General features: G+C 38.6%; 3 protein-coding genes across 16 annotated transcripts in view; 1 reads left to right on the top strand and 2 right to left on the bottom strand.

Annotated features, from left to right (window-relative positions):
• CPNE3 (copine 3) overlaps positions 1–1,993 on the bottom strand; it is a 69,504-nt gene extending 67,511 nt beyond the window's left edge. For 3 of the 7 annotated variants that reach the window (XM_050971240.1, XM_030226698.2, XM_050971241.1), the window contains exon 1: positions 982–1,126. The gene's annotated coding sequence lies outside the window, so the exon portion shown is untranslated. The other 4 variants (XM_030226812.2, XM_018911702.3, XM_050971238.1 and 1 more) reach the window with 4 other exon arrangements.
• On the top strand, positions 1,112–16,179 carry RMDN1 (regulator of microtubule dynamics 1). The gene is made up of 10 exons (XM_030226906.2): positions 1,112–1,408; positions 2,040–2,151; positions 4,840–4,927; positions 5,853–6,012; positions 7,327–7,416; positions 8,063–8,118; positions 10,253–10,340; positions 12,527–12,557; positions 13,807–13,940; positions 15,983–16,179. The coding sequence occupies exons 1-10, from the start codon at positions 1,289–1,291 to the stop codon at positions 16,019–16,021; spliced, it is 918 nt and encodes a 305-aa protein (XP_030082766.2). The 5' UTR covers positions 1,112–1,288; the 3' UTR covers positions 16,022–16,179.
• A 2,890-nt stretch (positions 16,180–19,069) lies between these two features.
• WWP1 (WW domain containing E3 ubiquitin protein ligase 1) overlaps positions 19,070–20,634 on the bottom strand; it is a 58,177-nt gene continuing 56,612 nt past the window's right edge. For all 8 annotated transcript variants that reach the window (XM_030226649.2, XM_050971233.1, XM_030226502.2 and 5 more), the window contains one exon: positions 19,070–19,991. In XM_030226649.2, the coding sequence (XP_030082509.1) occupies positions 19,892–19,991 (100 nt within the window). In that variant the 3' untranslated portion in view covers positions 19,070–19,891. The remainder of the gene's footprint in view (positions 19,992–20,634) is intronic.

Below are 20,634 nucleotides of genomic sequence, written 5' to 3'. Positions count from 1 at the left end.
TATTTTAAGACATTTAGCACAAACATACTTGTTGCAAAAACACTGCATTCTTCCTAACACCACAACAGATGAACAAAAGAACCTCTCTCTCTTACTCCTTGAACGTATTTCCTACTTTTTCTCCCTTCAAATGCTTTTTGGTATTCTGCATGCACTTCGAAACCTCTTCCCTCCAGGAGCATACACATATAATGTGAAAATTTAAAGCTCCAGCTGAAGAAAAAAAAAAAAGGGAAAAGCAGGGACTAAGTTTGACTGTATTTATTTTTACTAAACAAACTTTTTGCACCACCACAAAAATGTTTTTAACTCGAACCTTTCGGGACATAACCCTCCAGGAAAATAAATCGAAATGTTGGAGGCAGGTCAATACATATTACTTTGAGGATACTTAACGTACTTTGAAAATAGGAGTATGTAAGCAAAAGTGAAGAGGTTTCACATTTTAAAACTTTTCCCTAGTGGAAGAGTAAGTTATGACAACACAAACGTTACCTAAGATTTGTCTTGAATATATTATGCAACTACAGTGAAGAAAGAAAACAACCACCCACTCAACTAGCAGCTCAGAAAGAACAGCATGCGGTTTTCAGGAACGATGCTGACTCTCGAAAGCCTCCTCTCGCAGAGGTAAGGGTGCTTTACAGAGCGGTGTTTAGACTGCCACAGAGACAGACATTACGGACTCAAACCTGCAGGCCTCCAGCTTTAACTTCACCGAGTTTCACTCCTGCGGGACGGCGGATGGGGCCAGCGATTCCTCGACCCCCGCAGCAGCCGCAGCTGGAAGCGCGCTCCGCGTTGCCCCGCAGAAAGCGGGGCCGCAGCTACGGGGACGTTTCACGAGAGGAAGCAGCCGCCCGGAGCCCTGCCCTGCCGACCCAGCCCCGCACGGATCCCACTGGACGGGGCAGAGGGGCCAAGAGCTGAAGGCCCGCGGGACACGGCGGCCCCAGCGGCACGGCCCGACCCCACCCTCACCTGCAGCGCGGCGCCTCCGCACCCCCGACCCGCGGCGGCCACACCCGCGCAGCCGGACGCGCCCCGCCCCAGGGCGCAGGCGCAGAGCCCCCGTGCGCGCCCCCGTGCGAGCCCCCCCGCCTCGGCCGGGCCAGGCGGCCGCTCGGGCCTGCCGTGGCTCGGGGCCCGGCCGCGCAATGTCCGGCCCGCGGCACGGCGGGCTGCCCGGCCGGGCGGCCGGCCCTTGCCCTTGTGTGCCCCCGAGCCCGGGCAGGGCCGCGGGGCGGAGCGGCTCCTCCGCAGGCGGGGGGCGGTGCTGGCGGCGGCGATGGCGACGCTCATGGCGGCGCTGGCGCGGCCCTTCGGCCGCGGCCCCGCCGGCCTGGGGACAGCGCTCCGGCGAGAGGTGATGGGCGGCCCCTCCGGCCGGGGCCGGCCGGGGACTCAGGTAGCCAGGGTACCGCTCGCTGCGGGGAGCGCGGCGCTTCCAGGGACTGCCTGGAATGAGCTGCCCGGGGGGCTGGGGAGTCACCGACCCTGCAGGTGTTTAAGGGAAGACTGGACGTGGCGCTTAGTGCCGTGCTGTGTTTGACGTGGTGGGGTTCGGTCGTGGTTGGACTCGGTGATCTCAGAGGCCTCTTCCAGCCTAATTCCCTCCGATTCCCACGGGTGTGGCCGCCGCTCGCCCCCGCGGAGCCGCTCCGCCGGCATGAGGGAGGCGGGTGGCGGCTCCGGCACCGCGGGGCGTAGCGACGGGCTGGTTTGTTTGTGCGAAAACAGCCCTGGGCTCGTTTGAGCAGCACGCATTTGATTTTTGTTTAAAACCTTGTGTTTGCTCCGTACTTACGGTTTATGTCCATTCGAGTGCTCTGCTCGTTTTTAGGCAAAATCGTGAGCTTCTGTTGAATATACTTCAAATCCTCGCTTGATTAAATGACATTTTGTCTTATGAGGGTTTTTTAAAATTTTAAAGTCTTTTTTTTTGCTCAGAATCTGAAATGTAACTGGTGATACGGACAAGAAAAACCTTTTTAACTCGGAGTGATAATGTTGATTAATACCTATCTTATCCTCCACAGGTGCTTAGGAAAAGCCTTCAGAGAGGAGTTGTGCTTTCAGCAGGCTCCTTTTTGGTTTATGAAGCTCATAAGCTGATTTCTGGCTTTGCTGAGGTTCATGCAAGCTTCAAAGGTAATATTTTCAAATTTTGAAGTATTTTGCTTATTCTGATATGAAACTTAAAATTTTTAGTACCAGAATTATAGAGGAAAATGGTGTAATGCTTTTGATTTTTTCCATTAAGACTGCACGCAGTGTCATTTCATGATAGGATGCTTTTGAATTGGTTATGGGTGATGTGGTAGCACTTCAACAAGTGATTATTTCAGGTATAACTGAAAGCAGCTTAGTATCTGCTACTATCACCCTGTCAGGGATAGTACACATGCGCAAGGTGGATGATAACTAATTTGTTGCCCAATCTTTAATTACTGTTATTTACTTTAATTGAGTCTTATTGAAAAGATATGGGTTTGTTAGGAATGCAGACAAAAACTTGATCTATTTCTAGAAATTTTAGCTAGTTCAGGTTTTCAGTATGAACACTGTGTAATTTCAGTTTAATCTAGTTGAGCAACACCAAGATAGCTCTTCACATAAAATTGAGAAATGTCTTCTATCTCCTTAACACTAAAAGCAGGAAGCAAAGCCTTGCTTTACCGACTAGAAAACAATTTAACAAGTGGCAAAATGTTTTTTTGTATCCTTTGCATAAGAATGGACTCACTGTGGGAAGGACAGTAACAATATCTTAAAAGGGGATATTGTTGCAGACTTAAAACTTGTCCATCCAAATAAGGAATTTCAGACTGAAAGGAGGAGCCTAAACTGGATGCATGCTCACTGCATAGCTGAGGTAGTAGCCAGTTCAGGTAATCTGTTTCTCTGTGTCTTCAAAAGAGGAAGATCTTAGATGTTTATGCAGATAGAAATAGAAATTCAGATAATAAATTTTTGAATGGATAAGGAGCTGTTTCATGTGCAGAAGGAGTATCAGTGAGTAGATTTGAAGTAGCTACTCTACACAAAAAAGAAATAATAATAATGAGGAATAAAGAAGTCATCATTTCTCATGAGGAGCATAAATAACACTGCTTAGTTGGTCTTTCCAGTGCTCCCCTGTGAATCTGACATTTACATTGCCAAGAAAAGAAATGCTAATGGGCCTTCTATACCAGACATGTAATAAATATGGTAAAAACAAGGGTAAAATAGAAATACCTGGGAAATATTCTAAAGTAATAAAAGTATAATAATTTGCATAAAACACCTTGTGGGAAATGAATTCAGAAGTTTTAAGTTGTGAGCATTTAGTCTTTAGATATGTTAGTAGTATTCAGGTCAGCAAGCAAACATAACCATTTAGTGAAGATCCTGCTGAAGATATACCATGAAGCTCATTTTGGACACTAAAATCCAACGTCCACATAGACCATTATCTTATCTTTGAAAGGGTTAAAAATTAAAAATAAAAGGTTAAAAATTATCTAGAATGCATTGATTTATATTCTAGAATGTTTTTAAGCTGAAGAGGAGGCTTTTGTATTCAGTAGCCTTCGATGTTTTGCTTATTCTTTAAAGAAAAGTGTGCTGACTTAAATATGGCTACCATATTTAGTGGGTAACTTGAAAAAAGAAACTTTCTAAACATGATTAATTTTTATGAAAGGGGTTAGAACTTTTATTTTGACTTCTAAATGTGATCATGGACCCAGGAGTAATCCAAGGACAAAGCACAGGTAGTTCTGTAAAAAATTAGACAAGGCTTTTGACTTGAAAAATATTTTTTTAATGCTTAAATGTTGGCAGAAGAGTAAACTTGAAGTTCTTCTCCTGTACAGTTACATACATCCACAAAATTACCCCTCTGCTCCCCTTTGGGCATTTTTCCTTTTAATTCTAGCCTTTTTCAGGCAATAGTCCTCTATAGTGTGGTGTTTGATACTTCTGGTTCCTCTATGCTGTTCCAAGTACTATTATTTATATATATATTATTCATATATTATTCTATTCATGCAGTTGTGGATATTATATTTCCCCACCACTGTTGTGTTTCAGAGTATTTTCTAGAAAAAGAAAGCATAAAAATAATGGTACTTAGTTCATAAATTAATATTCTAGAAAGCCAATCCTGATTTTCAAAGTTATTTTTGCTGTTAGTATCTTGAACACACAGGAGTTTTGGTAGATTGTCTTTTGGGGGGTTGTATTTGGGAAAATCCTATGGACTTTGGTCAGAAAACCTTTAAGCAATGTTTTGTTTTGGCTTGTGAGTAAATAATGGGACCCACTCAAACTGCAGTAATGTTCTGGCTAAACTGTGGAACCATATTGAGAATGAAGAATATTTTTAAAAGTTGAGGTGTTGTCATTTTTATTGTAAGATTGAAATTCTTTACATATACTAATGAAGGGGTTTTGTTACTCTCAGCTCTGTACTGCGCTTGCTCTACTTGTCCATTTTCCATACTTTTTTTTTTCCTTTTCTACCATTTTCGCAAGAAATAACTTTTTTCTGGTAGTCTGATGCACTGAGAAAGATACCTTGGGATGTTAAATCTGTCCAGGAATCAAAGCTGTCATTCTGAAAGCTGTTATAGTCTCACTGGAGAGGCACCAGTTGTCAACCTCATCTGTATAAGTTGCTTACTCAATCCTGCTGTGCTTCTAAGTTTAAAATGAGCTCATTTTAAGCTTCTGGCTTAAAAATGAGCTACATAATTTTCAGCTACATTGTCGTGCTCTAAAATGTTTTGGTGATAATGTCTTAATTAACTATCATTTGTTCTTCTGTTTCCACAATTTTAAATCCTTCATAAGTGGGAGATGTGATAGAACAAGCAGACTACCTGTATGGGAGTGGAGAAACTGAAAAGCTGTATCGGTTGCTGGTTCAGCATAAAAACAGGTACTTCATTACCTTGGGACATTACTGTAGCTTCTTTTCTGTGCTCTTCTGTATCAGCTTTTCTAATATACTCATTGTGGAATGCTGGAGAACTATTTTTCAGCCTTATGTAAGTAGGAAAGAAGGACTTGTGATATTTTTCCTCCTAATGGAAAAATGAATGAAGAAAAAACTGATAGTTGTAGGTGAGAGTTTACCCTCGAACTTTTCAGTCATGGTTGTTTATCTAAGAATCCATTAAAATACATGCAAAATTCTGAAAGACTGTAAAGTCTCTATTAAAATAGTGAGCCAGTGGTAGTTATCTAAAGTATAATGTGTCAGCAGTTTTCCAAAGCAGTATATTAACAAAATGAAATTTAAGATCCTTAAGCTTGAACTGTAACCTACAATACACCACTTGATAAAATGATATAAATAAATACATAAATGTACAGGTTTATATGCTGGTGGTATGGCTAATCTGTGGGTTTTTCACTGTTTTCTAGGAAGAATTTAATAATTTAAGTACAATTAGAGGAAAAAATGCACAATAATTTAAGCATTCCAAGTAAACATCAATACCAATCAGCAGAGTGCTGGAAAACTACCATCTAGCTAAGAAGAGAATACCTCTCATTTTCCTTCTGGTGTTTTGAGTGGTACCATTGGGGTTTCTTAAATCTCTGGGGGTTTTTTAGAAAACAATAACCTTTCCTGCAGATGTGTTTGCTTTGCAGACCAGAATAGCAGAACAAAGGTATTGTCAAACAGTCTGTAATAGTGGGCTTTCATTTGCTGTTTGTTACCTTGGAGTTGTACATAGCATGGCATGACAGATGATTCACTGCTGTCCTATCACCCACTTGAGATATACTTCAAAAGACTCTTTTTTGCTTTGTTTCCCTGATTGCTTTAAAACATCAGTGTTTCTGTTCCTAACCAGTGATGATGCAGAGTTGTTATGGCGGCTGGCACGGTCATCACGGGATCTGGCTCAGCTTGGTACTACTTCTGCAGAGGAGAAGAAAAAACTGACATATGACTCCCTTGAGTATGCAAAAAAGGCACTTGAAAAAAATGAATCAAATTTTGCAGCACACAAGGTGAGCCATGCAAAATAACTGAAATCTTGTTTGATTTCTGCTTACAGAAAACAGAAGAAATGTCATTGTGCTGTTTTAGGAAACTTCAGCATAATTTAATTTTTCAGTTGCGAATGAATAAGATTTCTAATTCTTCCTAAAGTTTTTGGAAGATCTGAGTTCAGACTTTTACAGGTAAACTTCCTCTAGGGAGGCAGAAACATTAAGTTGTGTGCGGGACCATGGTGATCATGATGACAGCTGATGTAGTCAGCTCCTCCTGCCCTGATGTTGCCTTAGAAATATTGTACATCCCACATTCAGCATGCCTTGTTTGGGCTCTGTAGAGTTTCCCTGGAAATATTTCAGGCCCTGACTGCATTCTGGCCCCACCCCCCTTTTTTTTTTTTTTTTGGTGGTGTTTTTTTCACAGGCAAAGAGGTAGCAAAATGTTGTCACTTGCCTTGGTATCTCGGATTGGTAGAGGACGTTGATTCCCTTTATACATGCAGACCAGCAGCTTGCTCTGATGTTGACTGAGCTGTTCACAACAATACTTACTGCTTTGCCAAAGCCTACTGGAAGCCAGCTAGCTCTGTACACTCTGGTAGCCACAACAGGAATGGGGAACAGCTGGGGACTGGGGTTTGCCCTCAGCTGAACCTAAAGAACTGCAGGCTCTACAGTGCACACTGCTACAGCCACAGCAGGGACCAGGAGAAGGAGGAAGGAGGAGACTCTTCATCTTAAGGTTCCGTGGGTAAAGTTTATTCCAGGTGGATGGAGCAGGACAAAAATAGCGCCTCGACCTCGTATACACGGAGTTTTGCTCAGATACAAGTCAGAGGGTGGATACAAACAGCTAACCAATAGGGAATCTCAGGGGTGGAGTGAGGGGATTACATCAACACCACGGGACCAATCAGGATAGGGGAGGAGAGGGAAAGGTCACATGGGCCAATAGGGCATCCTGGATTAGGGGATTTCTAAACGGGTGTTTCAATCAGGGATTGGCCCAGGGGTGAGTGACAGGGAACATTCAGGAAAAGGTGCAGAGTTACTTTGACAGGAAGGGAAGGGACTAGAACAAAGGGAGGGGCATAGCTTGAAGGAGAGCTTTAAAGGAGGGTACAACTTAGAGAAAAAACAACTTGGGGAAAATGTGCGAGGGATAACAGAATGAACCATTTAACAATAAAATAAAATAAACATGAACTGCCACACTGCTTATGGTTCTTTGTGGTGGTGGCAACTATTCTGGTTGCAAATTTTTTAAAATGTACTGTTCATATGGTGCTGTATTAAATGGGTGTTTTTTTGTTATTTGAATTACAGTGGTATGGAATTTGTCTCAGTGATGTTGGGGACTATGAAGGAATCAAGACTAAAATTGGAAATGCTGTTATCATCAAAGAGCATTTCCAGGTAATGCAGTTTTTTGTATATGGCAAGATTAATGTGTCCACTATGTAGATTATGTGACAGCTGGTAACCAATTTTTGGTGAAATATTAAAAGCATACTTCTGTTCAGACTTCCTAGTAGCACCTTGTTTTTTGGGTTACTGTGACTTATGCTCCAGAAATGCCCCAGAAACACGGAGAACAAATTCTCTCCTGCAGTAAACTAAGTCACTTTAGAAGGGAATCTTGAAATAGCTGAAGTGCTTTAGACACCTCTTAGGACCCGATCACTTGTAACTGTGATATTGAGAAATGGCAGTGTCCTTTTAACTGTGGATTATGTAACAACAAAGAACAAATACTGGAGAAGATGAAGAACTACTAATTTTTTATCACCAGAGGTTATATTAAAATCTGAACATGCCATGTCTCAAATGCAACATTTAATAACCTACTAAAAAGATGTGCTTAGACATCTGTCAGTGTCATCAGACTTTTGGAGCTGAGCTGATTAAGTTGTACACTGAGTAAGTGGTGTGTTGCCTTGAAATTCTACACACCACAGTCTGGCTTAATTAACTGTATGCTAACAATTCTATTTTTAAATGTATTTTAATCCATCAGAACAACTTCTTTACATATTGTGTTGTTTTTTTCTTCCCACACCAGAGAGCCATTGAACTGAATCCAAAAGATGCTACAACAATTCATCTTATAGGGGTTTGGTAAGATGTATTTTCAAACTAAAGTTAGCACATGGCACAGAAAAATGCAAGAGCATAAAATATCTTGCATTAATTACAGAACTTCTTGGAATAATTTAGAATGTACTTGCAATTGATGTAAGCATAAAAACACATTGAACAGATATAGGATGTCATGCCTTGAAAAAGTCTAGCTATTCTTATGCAGTTGTAAAAGATGAAAAATAATTATTCATTTAATTTATTTGTATGGAACTGTTAACTCCCTTTGCAGATGTTAAGTTTGCTTCATGGAATCCATACTGGGCATCAGTGATAGCAAGTAGTAGCTCATTTTTTTCTGGAGTATGAACAGAGTCAAAACTCAGTACTGACTTTACACTGAATTTCAGTGATGGCTGCAACTTAATAAAGTCCCTGAAAAGCTATCAAAAATGAGATGTATTCTGAAAACATTTTTGTTACTATCTGTCAGGATACAGTATTTTAAAAGTTACGTTAAATAAAGGGAGCTTATAAATGCATATATATTAACCAAAAATCATTGAAATAGAATTTACTGCTCAATGAAAATGATACTAGGAATTACTGTTACATAGCAGGCGAATGGACTGGAAATAGAACTTTCCATACTAGCCAGGGTATTCTGTGCAAGTGGTGAGATGGAAAGCAATATCTTGTATGTGTTAGTGAGAGACACTAGACAGCACTTTTGGTTATTTGTCTGAAAAAGACCAAAGGTGTTATATCATTTTACCAGAGATCTCTATTTTAATATTGAGAGATTGATAATAAAGAAAGGCAATGTATTTTCAGCTTAAAAAAATACTATAACCCACAGTCAATTTTTCTATGTTTTTTTTGATCCTAAGTATCAAAGAAAATTATAATGATACATGCTCCAGAGTTTTTACTAGTTCAGAAACTTTGGCATCCACCATTCATTCCCACATGATCTAACAATTGCAATAGTCCAATTTTTCAGCAGAAGTTATGCTACCAACTGACTAAACCTCAAAGTCTGTTTTGAGATAGGAAGCTTGTTCTGGAAAGTACTTCAGACATTGTTCCCAAGGAAAACTAGAAAATATTATCAGAAATGTTAGACTAATACTGCTTTTGGCTCTAAAATATTCCCATGTTGTCTATTTATATATGTACACGTTACTGAATTCCAGAGCCATCTTGATCTGAAACTGGCATTTAGTATCAGCCAGTTCTTGAGTATTTTTCTCTTTTCTCTTTCTAATCTGCTCTGGACTAAATCTCTTTCTGATAAGGCGCATCTAATGACAGAATTCCAACTCCGGCAGTGTATTCCATGTCTTGCCTGCCTCTCCTCCAAACATTTACAGTTACCAATTTTTCACCTCCTCTAGAATGCTCTATTTTACTCAGTGAATAACAATTATAATCTCATTGTGGGAGGCTGTTAAAGTGAATATCATTGTTTAATGTTTGTACCCAGAATGTTCTGTGCACTTGAAATGCTTCAATAAAAATGTTTACTCCTTTCAGCACCAATAAGATAGGTGACTGATTGATTACCTGTGTTATTTAGTAGATAGAAAACCAGCATAGCATGGCTTAGCCTAGAGCACAGTGGTTTGATTCTTTAATTTATTTTCATTCTTATAGATCAGAGTCTCAGGAATGTACTGCAGATCTACATTATATTAATAATTGAGAAAAGCAAAGTAGTGTTGAGGTAAGGCAATGACATTATTCAGTTGTGTTGCTTTTGCAAATACATAGAACCAAATACAGATAAATCATTAAAATCATTCAAGCTCAAAATCTGTCTTATGCCTGGTAATTGTCCCAGTTTTAGCTAACGTAGTTAGTTCCCAGTAAAGCACACACCAAAGCAGCTTTAGTAGTTAGTTCCCAGTAAAGCACACACCAAAGCAGCTTTAGTAGTTAGTTCCCAGTAAAGCACACACCAAAGCAGCTTTAGTAGCAGCTTTAGACATCTTGCTCTTTTTGTTTTCAGGTGTAAGAACATGCTTATAGAACTTGCAGTGTGTCTGCGGTTTCGACTCTTGGAATCAACAGTTATGACATCCAGTTTTTATGTCCAACAACAATTCTGAGACTGTTGCTTGAAAACAAATGAAATGTGACCGGTGGATATAAATGTTTCTTTTTCCTTCAGGTGTTACTCTTTTGCTGAGATGCCATGGTACCAAAGAAAAATAGCTGCAACACTGTTTGCCACACCACCAACTTCCACATTTCAAGAGGTACAGTATGAAAATATTTCACACTTGTTTTTCCCCCCACAAAGCTGATAATACACTTTGTACTTATTTTCCTGACAAAGTTGACCTCTGATTATGGAATAAGCAAGGAATTGTGAGTTTACAACTGTCAATAATAAAATGAGAATGGAACAGAAGAGGGAGGGGTATCTAAAAACACAAAAACCTTTAATTTTCTTCAGCTGTAGCACACATAGAATAGTGTAAATTATTTTGTGTAGTTTTTGCATGAGGAAATAATAAACTATACAAGCTAAGTTACATAGCTTGTACTTTCTGTTGTGCTCTGTTGCAGATAACTGTCTGTACTAGGCCAGTGCTGATGACTTATATGGTGGTGTTATGCCATGTACCTATTTGCTAGTTAATAGAATTTGTCCCCTTATATTAAATGCAAAAAGCAACAGCTTGCTTTGTTGCTTAAGATGAACAAATACCCTTTAATTCTCTGGCCACATATAGTGTGAGGGTTTTTCAGTTGATAGTACTTTTGTTCCTCTTTTCTATGAAGATTCCTGCTGTCATACACCCTACAACATACTATCCAGATGTTAATCCTTTAAAATAGTGCATCTAAACCAGTATGCATCTTATTTAAATTCCATATATATTGGAATTATTACCAGTATATCCAGATGGGACATGCCTGGGCTTGTCTGGCCTTTGCTGCTTGACCAAAGGCGGCAACTGTAGTGTTTTCACCTCAGAGACACCTTTGGCTATCTGGATGTTGCAGCTGGGTGCTAGAGACAAATCCAGACATGCATGAGCTCAGTTTTACCTTGGTGGAGAAGCTTTAAGGCGAGGTGAAGGAAAAGGAGTCGGGTTCTGCTGGAGGGTTTCGATCTAGAGCTTCATTCTGGCCCACAGGCCGCTGAATCGGTAACAGCTCCAACAGAGCTTTTCGAACTCTGTGGTTGCTGTTCCTTTTAACCCTGGGGAGAGGGGTAGGGAAGGGGTTGGGATCCCACCAACCAGGTGCAGGGCAGGCAGGTCTCAGGTGCAAGGGACACCTGGATAGGCCAATGGCCCCCCGGAATGCAAGGCATCTTTTGAACTCTGCCATTCACTCCATGCCCTTCTGGAATGCCAGGACTGACAGACAGCACCCAGCAGGGGTCAGGGTGGTGAGAGGAGAGGTGATTGGCACCTGGGAAAGGACAGGAATAACTGAGGCAAGCTATGACATCACACTGCAACACATACAAATATAGAAACTTGACAATTAAATTGGTAGTAGAAAAGTTTGGTGCAGCTGTTTTAATCTTTGTTTGTTGAGAGCAACCAATAACTGTTTTGTTCTCTTAAATTTGGGAGCTGGGCGGGGGGGGAACGACAGGCTGCTTGCTGTTAAACAGAAAGCAAATTGAGGGCTGTTTGGAAAATAAATAAAACTCTTGAATGGAATGTCAAGCTTGTAAGTTTTCCTGAAAAACTACTCTCAGAAGAACACAAAGTGTCAGCCAGGATTTCAAATACTGCCAGAATAATGCCAGTCCCAGCATTCAGTTCTATAGCATTTAAACTTGCTGAAGAAGCAAACTTGTACTGGTAAGATTTCTGCAGTTTGAGTACAAAAACTGTTTTGTAGATATGTCCATACTTTCAAGTCTTATGAGAGCTTTTTCCCTCCCCCTGCTACCATTAGGAAAAGGTAGGGATGGACTGAAATTTTGGATGGAAAACTTACTGAAAATGTGTGGATATCATAGATGTTTGTCCTTATATAAGAGAGGTTACTGACTGGTCCTCTGTGGGAGTCAGTTCTCTCTCAAATATTTATTAATGACCCAAATCATAGTATTTTTTTTTTCATCTATTAAATTTATACATGAGAAATAGATGGGGAAAACGTCAGATGTGCTGGATAGTACAAACAAAATTCAAAATTTATCTTGACAAGTTGAATTGAAAAAACACAATCCAGTTTAATAGGAACAAATAGGAGGTACTACATTTTTGGAAAAAGTAGTAGGGGGGTGGTTGGCTAAGTACTAGTTCTTTTGAGATGATGTCAAATCTAATTGGACATCAGTAGCACGCTGAATTAATAAAAAAATAATATAATGGACAGGAAGTCCTTCTTGAGTTATGTGCCTAAGACTTTAGTTTGACTCTTGTGTTGAGTTTATTCTTCACTTTAAAGAATACAACTTTGTCTTTTACAGGCTCTTCATTACTTCCACATGGCAGAAGAAGGTAAGACCTGTGGCTCATTTTGACTGAAAAATATCTTTTAGGATTGATGACTCCCGGTAAACCTCTAGCTGTCTGTATTACCTTAGTAACTGTAGCCACCAAACCCAAAACGATATGATCAGCTGAGAAATGTGGTGTGCCAGTCAGCACACGGAGCTCTTACATGGCAACATTTTATCGGTATGTTACACATCTAGTATCCCTCACTTACTGTGTAATGTGAAGACTTTTTCAGAGTAAATACTGAAGTGAAATTTATACCTTCCTGAGAATAAAGTAGTACTCTTCCCTAAGGAATTTAACAGTAGTGTAGGGAGGCAGAAGAAATAAAATAAGGGAATTCTGTGTTACATTTTCAGAATTTTGAGTTTGAAAGTCCTCAGTATTCTAAATAGAAAACAGAAAAAGCAGACTTTTTATTATTTCAGGAGGTATTATGCTAATCTGACAGTTAAACTGTACACTATATAAAACAAAACATGAATGTGTTATTTCTCCAGGAGTGAAGCCATAAGCAAATTCACTAGCTGAAAGATAAAGGAACACAAGGGAAGACAGTGATCTATGAAAGATTGGTACATAGTTAAATTATTGAAGATTAGAGGAATGGCTCATAGGGAGTCTTCCTGAGTGTCAGGTAATGCAGCTGTGAACTGGAACAGTGAACTTCATCTCAAAATTTGCCTCCAAAACACCTCCATATGTTTCAAAACCTGACCTTAAATCTTGCAGTAGAGAAGGCCTGTGCTGTAAGTATGAACAGCAGGCAAGATTAGTCTCTAATAATGAATGATGCTTTATAAAAGCAAGGTTTAAATCTCTCCTTAAAAAATGTTCACTGTGGATGCAAATAGTTTTGTTTTCTTCTGTGCAGCAAAAATTAAGCTGGTATCTGTATGTGCTAGAAAATGTGCCCTATTTTCCTTTGCCTATACCTACTAAGCTGGTTGCATTGCCTGTTGTACCTATCTTTTCTACTTAGGTCCAGAAAAGCCCAAAACCTGCAAAGCAAAGCTGTTAATGCATTAAGCTCACTGCTTTGCTCTTTGTGAGGAATCTAGTGTCATCTAGTATGTTAACTAGCAAGCTGCTAATTAATAGAACTGTTTATGAGGAAAAAAAAATCTAGCAAGTGAGTTTTACATTTGCTTCCTTCTGACCCAAAGCCAAACTATGTTTTCTAAAACAAGTATCAAAGTATAGTATGCTGCTCATTCTCATCTGAAGCTTTTCTCCTGTCTCTATGCAGCTGATCCAAATTTCTACAGCAAAAATTTGCTCTTTTTGGGGAAAACATACTTGAAGTTAAACAACAAGAAGATGGCTCTTCTGTGGTTAAGCAAAGCAAAGGAGTATCCTGCACAGACAGAGGAGGACAAACAGGTGGGAAGTTAAGAACTGTGATCATACAATCATATATTGTATCCAGCATGTATGATATCATGGCAGTGGAATGTTTTATAAAATTAGCTCAGGGCAACTTATAGTTCAGCACCTTTAACTCAGAATCACATCAACACCAAAAAATTCTAGTATGGTACTAGAATTCTAATATGTTACAGCCACCTCTGGAAATTGTGGTTGGAAATACTCTGTTTTATTCATAGCAGAGAACTGTTACCCTTTCTTCTTCATGGTAGTTCCATAGTGCCAACAACGACCCAGCCTTAGCTGTGTTACTGCAGGTCACTCAGGCACCTCACCAGCCTGTTTCTGTGAGGTGATTCAGAATCACCTTTCATATGACTGAAATGGGTAAGGTAAGAATTACGTTCTGGAATGGCTCACACTCATGTGACCACAAGGAAGAAAAAAGATGTACCAAAACCTTAACATTGCAGTCCTTTCCAGGCCCCTAGGGAGAGATTCAGATGATCTGAGTAAGACAAATTAAGGTAATGTATCTTTGACAGCAGATCTCCAGTGCAGACATCATGAGTCACTCAATTACCCTTTGAAACTGTGCATAAGGATTTTGGTTTGGAGGATAGGCATCTGCTTCCTACCTAAACATTCAAAGTACTTCCAAGAGAGGTAATCCATTAGACTTGTTCATACCTGACAATGCATTCAGTATAAACCAAAGCAATTGCAGTCACCTTTCAAAAACAATCCTGTTAGCATCACAACTAACAAAGCCTCATTTCCATTTGATTTTTTTTTATGGTTGATTGACCTCTATTTCATTTAGCATTAAACTGCAGTTGAGATGCACATTCTGAATCTCCATACAACAATCTGAATATCCAATGTAAGAAATACTTTGGTAGGATTTTGCATTTCACAACTCAGAAAAACACTACCAAGGCAGTGTTTCAGAATCCCTCTGTAGATTCGCTTGTAAGCCTCAAGCTGTTTTGTCCAAAACTGAGTTCCTTTAGTAATATCTTTCAGTGGAAATACAAGTCTTATATTCCTCCAGTGCCTTGCACAATGTTTAGGAATTTAATAGCCTAAAGGAGTGGTGGTCTCAGGTGTGTAAGCAATTGGTCAGTTCTTCTGACAGTTACTAGTAGCCGGAGGCACACATGAAACAGGTGATCCCAAAAACTTGTCTTTCTTTAGAAACCATTCAAAAAGTATAGTCAGGAGTGAATTCTGTGCAGTAGCCAAGTTGTTAAACCACCGATCTGCTTCAGCTGCCTGTGGCCCTCCTGGTACTGACATCAATTTCTTAATCTCTTAGAGGGGTGCAGAGCTGCTAAACCAAGAAAGGCAGCATTCTCTCCATTCTCTGGGTGAATGTGTAAAATGCAAAATTCATTGGGAACTAGACTTGACAGTCCACTATAAAGGAAACTGGTCTGTGCAAAGACATTTGAATTCTTGTCTCAGCATAACTAGGTTTTCTGAATATTTGTTACCGCAGATACTCAGAGGTATCATGGCTTACTATGTCATTACCATTGTTGGGTTGGAGGTTTTTTTGTGGTTTGAGAAGGGACAAAAGGTTGTTGAGATTTTTTTCCTGTTCAGTTTGTTGTTGGGGGGGTGTTTTAATATGAATGTTAGAGACCATATTAAAATTTTATTGGGTTTTAACCAGAAACCTTAGGCAAACAGAGCCTCAGAAATGGTCTCACTTCTTAGCTGCTGTCTAAAGTGTTGAAATGCCTAGGTTGGTTTGGTGTGGTCAGAGGTAGTAGAGTTTCCTGCATGCTCCTATTGGACTGCAGCAAATCAAGAAGTAGTATGTGTATTCAACACAAATAAACTTCATTTATGTAGTAAGTGAATGACACTGAAGACACTGGCTTAAGTGATTTATTCTGATTCAAGTATTGAGCATCTTAAACTACAGAAGAAAAATTACTCATCCTAGGACTGTCACAGCTGCAGGGAAACATTTGAGTGCTTCTGAGGGAAGTTTTGCTGGAAGAGTCTGTAACTATTTGGGACTGTTATGTTACATTTATTTCTTTCAGGTGCAGAAAGAAGCTTTGGAACTGCTTAATTCTATATAAGAAGAAGATAATGGGAAGTCAGTGCCTCAGGTTTGAGCAGCATAGGAAAAAGGCCCCAAATACTCCTTTGGTTTACTGAAGCTGTTACTAAAAGTACAGCTCAGACCTTCTGTCTCCCTCTCATTTCTATTAAAATCGGAACTGGATGATCTGTTTCATTATGTGATCCTGTCTGTTCATTTACATGGGAGTGAAGGCAGCTTCATGCACAAGTTAGGTCAATAGTTATATAGAAAAGGCTGTCAGAGTGATAGCCTGGGTTTTTAATTCAGTTTTTTACACTTCTAAACTCCAAGTTATTTATGAGGAGTAATGAGAAATGTGACAAGCATAAGTTTAAAGAAAGGAGGGACAGGGTCATGACATAATTAAAATCCTGCAGGTTTTTCTACAGTGTTTTCCTGTGAGGTTCAATGGCCCTCAAGAGTAATAGATGCTCCTACAGATTTATCATTAAGACTGCACCATCTTAATTCCAATTAAATGCTAGGGCAGAATGTTTTGTGGTTTAAAATAAAAAATGAAGGAAAAAAGAGCAAGTAGGGAACATCTAAGAAAATCCCTTTATGGGTGATATATCAACATGTGCAGTGAGAAGCTTTGTGATTTAGTGGCTGTAAATGTTTGCTGGGCACACACATTTTACCCTAGACTGTGAAACAGGAGGAATACAGACTCCCAGTACATTACTGTGTGGAATGATATGGACTTCTGGTTTTAGACATAAAACTTTCTTCTTGGTCCTTCTACGGCGTTGGCAGGAATTTTCACCAGAAATAGAAAGTAATCTAAATTAGGTTTCCAGCCAAACAATATATTCCAATTACCCAAGAGAAAAAGTGGACCAAATAATGAAGAAATAGTAGGCAATACCAAACATGTGGTGTTCTCAGTAGAACAGCCTAGAAAAAAATTGACTAGAAAATACCAGTGTTTGCTTTACTAGGGAAGGGTATTGCAATTCTAGGAGGAAGATGAAGAACAGCATAAATTGCTTAGACTAACAAACCAAGCCTGAGCTAAATCAGTAGTAAAAAAATTTGCAGTTGAGAGAGAATCTGGGACTTGAATTAAAGCCTGGTCCCACAAAACCAATAGTTAAATCAGATTCTCTCAACTACCATAAAGTAATTACTATTTTTCTATTACTAAAGCATCATAATGAAGCCTTCTGTGTTACAGTGTCTCGGGGTGGGTGATAAGAGTGTTTGAGAGAGAATTTTCTGCATTCATATTCCACAAAAACATCTGCATAGTTGCTTCTAGTAGCTTTGTGGCAGAGGCATGTTTACTTAGATGCCTTTTTTCTGCTGCTGCACTAAGGAAAAATATCCAAAGTAATAGCTGTGAAGTGTGTAGTGAAAAGCAGCTGAGTTGCAGGAAGAAAGGAAACAACAAAACCCACAAACTACACAACAGCTCCTTTTAGTTGTATTACCTCCCTGGTCTGATTTCCAACCATTGCTGCCTTCCCTCTTTTTGCTGTCTTACTCACCGCCCCCCCCCCCAAATATAGGTGAAATATGGGGAATTCAAGTGGGAAAAGAAAAAATAACAACACAGTCTTACTGAAATTCCCAGCAAATTCAAGTACTGTACACATGCACACAGGTATATTATTTTACTTTCTTTTCTTCCAGAGCTATTCTTTTAGTCAGGCCCTTGACACCAATTCACGATCATACACATGGACAGAAATCTACTAAATTTGTTTTTTTTTCATGCTTACTAATCCTTACTCCCAGGAAAAACCACTGCAGGTATGAGACAGCTAAAGTTACCAAAACAATAAAACAACTACATTCTTGTGGTGTGCTGTCTTTTTTATTTCATTCAGTTACTCACAGATTCACAAAATTCAGCAGTTGGTAGTGGGTCACCAAGTCATTCATTAGTGCAAATTCATTAACTGTGACATTTAGCCCTCCTTGTCTTTTAGGCAAGTGACACACACACTCCTGGTGCCTGGCATTTGACCTTCTTGTTTGTTTTCTTAAACTTCCTCCATTCTAACCAGCATAAGTGATAAATTATGTGGATTTGCACTTCAAATGAATTTAGTGCTATATAAAAATGGTTTTGCAAAAGATATTTGGTGGTGTATGAAAAACCCTCAAAGTGGTGGAAATTTCTGAAACTCTTACAGAACAGTTCATGTAAGACAGCAGTCTGTTTGGGCCCGCTGCACCACTGCTGTGACAAGAGCTCTGTACAGCTACAGCTCCAGGGTAAGCTGTGCATTTTGAATACAAAGCCTTGAGACAATCCAATATGTAGAAAAATAAACTTTTGGCAGAATTCAGCTACTGCATTGGAAAGATACATGAACAGATATAGCTGTTTTTTTCTGCATGTACACTTTTAACAGTGCAATATGATATGTTAACACAAGTGTGTTGAATCATATTCTAAAATCATTTTCATGTGTGTACAAAATTCTGTGTAATTTAAATGAAATGGAATTTACAGGTAATATTTAAAGCATATTACAAATGGTGATTTAAAACACATTTTTACTCTAAGGAAGCACAGTTGCTAAAAGTAGCATTTAATATAGTTCACATGAATAAGGTGTTAAATTTTAGTATTTTTTTAAACATTTCTTTGCAGTTCAGCAAATATATGCCAATAAAATGCCAATAAAACTAATTTTAAAATGTTTTTATCTTATTGTGCACTTAGGACAAACCTGATCTACATAACAGAATGACAGGCTTTAGATGTACTTTATTCAAATACATCTAAATTTCAGTTAAGAATTTTAGAGAAATGAGAGTATTTAATACTAAATAATATTTTTATCTGTGCAAAGCTTAAGTAACTTTCATTTTATTTGAGTTTACTAGATCCAGTATCTGAAACTGAACAAGAACACAGAAAGCAGCAAAATTCACATTACCTTTTGTATACCCTTATAGCTCAGTTTACACTAATATAACTCTACAAAGTTATAAAAAGGACATCACAGATTGAAAAGGGAAACCAAACAAAACAAAATCAAATTTTAAAAAAAAAGCCTGCAAGACACCAGACCAAGAAGAGAATGGGTAATATTTTCTTTTTTATTATTTTTTCTTTGAAGATTACCTAACATCCTCGTGTTAATAAGCCAAGGTACTATGTAAACAAATTTCAATGCTGCTCAAATGAATTAAAATACTCTGTTCAGCTCCTGCAGTAAGTCAGAACAGTGGCACCAATTCCTTTCAACATTAAATCACATTCATCTCATTGTACATGACTTGTGCAAGTAGTAAAGGCTTTATTCATGACCTTGGCTACATCAGTAGAGAGGGATATATCAGCTATTTATGTATTTAAAAAAATTAAACTGACAGAAGAACAGATTCTGTAGTCTCAAATACCAGCAGCATCTTTCTACATATTTAGGATACGTTTGGCCTAAGCCTTTAACACCTTTTAGAACAGCCATGCAGTAAAACAAACTTGGAGATGTTTCTTTAGAGAACACTGAGCAGTTTAAACATTTTTCTGAATGATAAAGCCAAGATAAAGCAAATCCAGGCCCTTTTAAATGGCTGCAACTTTTCATACACTTAAAGCTCTATAAAACTAGAGCCCATTAGTATATATATTTATATTTTTATATATATATATTTTAAATAAGTCTCTTGTCTGCTTTCAAAATTTATGGAGGGGTTTTTCTGGTCTTTTGAAAGGGCAATAAATAAAAGTAGAAAAGGCTGAACTGTTTTGCATATATTTGTGGAAGAACGGAGAACAATTAAACTTTTAGAGTTCCAGAAAGATCACTGTACAGAACAAAAAGCTTATATACAATTAAGTGTGCAATTTTAGTTGGCTGGGCCTTTTATTATTCAAGATATCCTTTTTGTCTAGAAGTCACTTCTACTCTTGTCCAAATCCCTCCGTTTCTTCAATGGCAAAGAGCAACTTTTCCTTTAGTTGTTCGTAGCTTTTATATGGTGGCAAATCCAAACGATTAAAACTGAGCAGGAAAAAAACAGAATTTTGTTAAGTTTACTTAAATCCCATAAAGAAGTCTACAGAACTCAATTGTTATAGTAGAAATTATAAATGTTTTGATCTAACAACTAGAAAAAAAGAAGTAACAATCAGCATAATCTCACTGCCTTGGCATTTCTACAAGTAGGAAAAATAGTCAATGTTTCAGAGGAATATTTTACGAATCAAAAAACTATTACGAGATTAAAAACCAGAATGGTGAAAGACTAAAGACTGTCCAAGATACAGGAAACTATAATACTTTGAAAAAATATAATATAAAAACATGATACAATACTAAGTGCTTATAATACTCATACAAAAGGAATTTTTCAGCATGAAGTTTATTATAATCCTAGTTTAGTGCATCTCCAAATTTCAACAACAGCATGAAAAAGCTGAACTTTTCTCCTTACTACACATGCTTGGATATAGGTGGGTGTTTTTTCCCTCTAAACTTTGCCCTAAAAGCCTTCTGCCAAAACATTTCATTCCATGTCTTCCTCAAAATTATCCTTGACAAGATATGCTTAACTCTTGCAAACACCACTCAAAACAAAATCCAGTGGAGAAAATGTAAAATGGAGGATACCCTTGAGTAGTTTAAAAGTATGATGAATAATATT

The sequence above is a fragment of the Serinus canaria genome, chromosome 2 (genome assembly GCF_022539315.1).
Source record: "Serinus canaria isolate serCan28SL12 chromosome 2, serCan2020, whole genome shotgun sequence".
Classification (NCBI taxonomy): domain Eukaryota; kingdom Metazoa; phylum Chordata; class Aves; order Passeriformes; family Fringillidae; genus Serinus; species Serinus canaria.
The sequence above is the reverse complement of the archived record's forward strand: the minus strand, read 5'-3'. Positions and strand labels throughout refer to the sequence as shown.

What these genes read in the sequence shown, in the direction of transcription:
- RMDN1 (XM_030226906.2), top strand. Translation starts at nt 1,289, where the DNA reads ATGGCGACGCTCATGGCGGCGCTGGCGCGGCCCTTCGGCCGCGGCCCC. An exon ending in CAAATTTTGCAGCACACAAG is followed by an intron (nt 6,013 to 7,326) that starts GTGAGCCATGCA and finishes TTTGAATTACAG; the next exon opens with TGGTATGGAATTTGTCTCAG. An exon ending in CAACTTCCACATTTCAAGAG is followed by an intron (nt 10,341 to 12,526) that starts GTACAGTATGAA and finishes TGTCTTTTACAG; the next exon opens with GCTCTTCATTACTTCCACAT.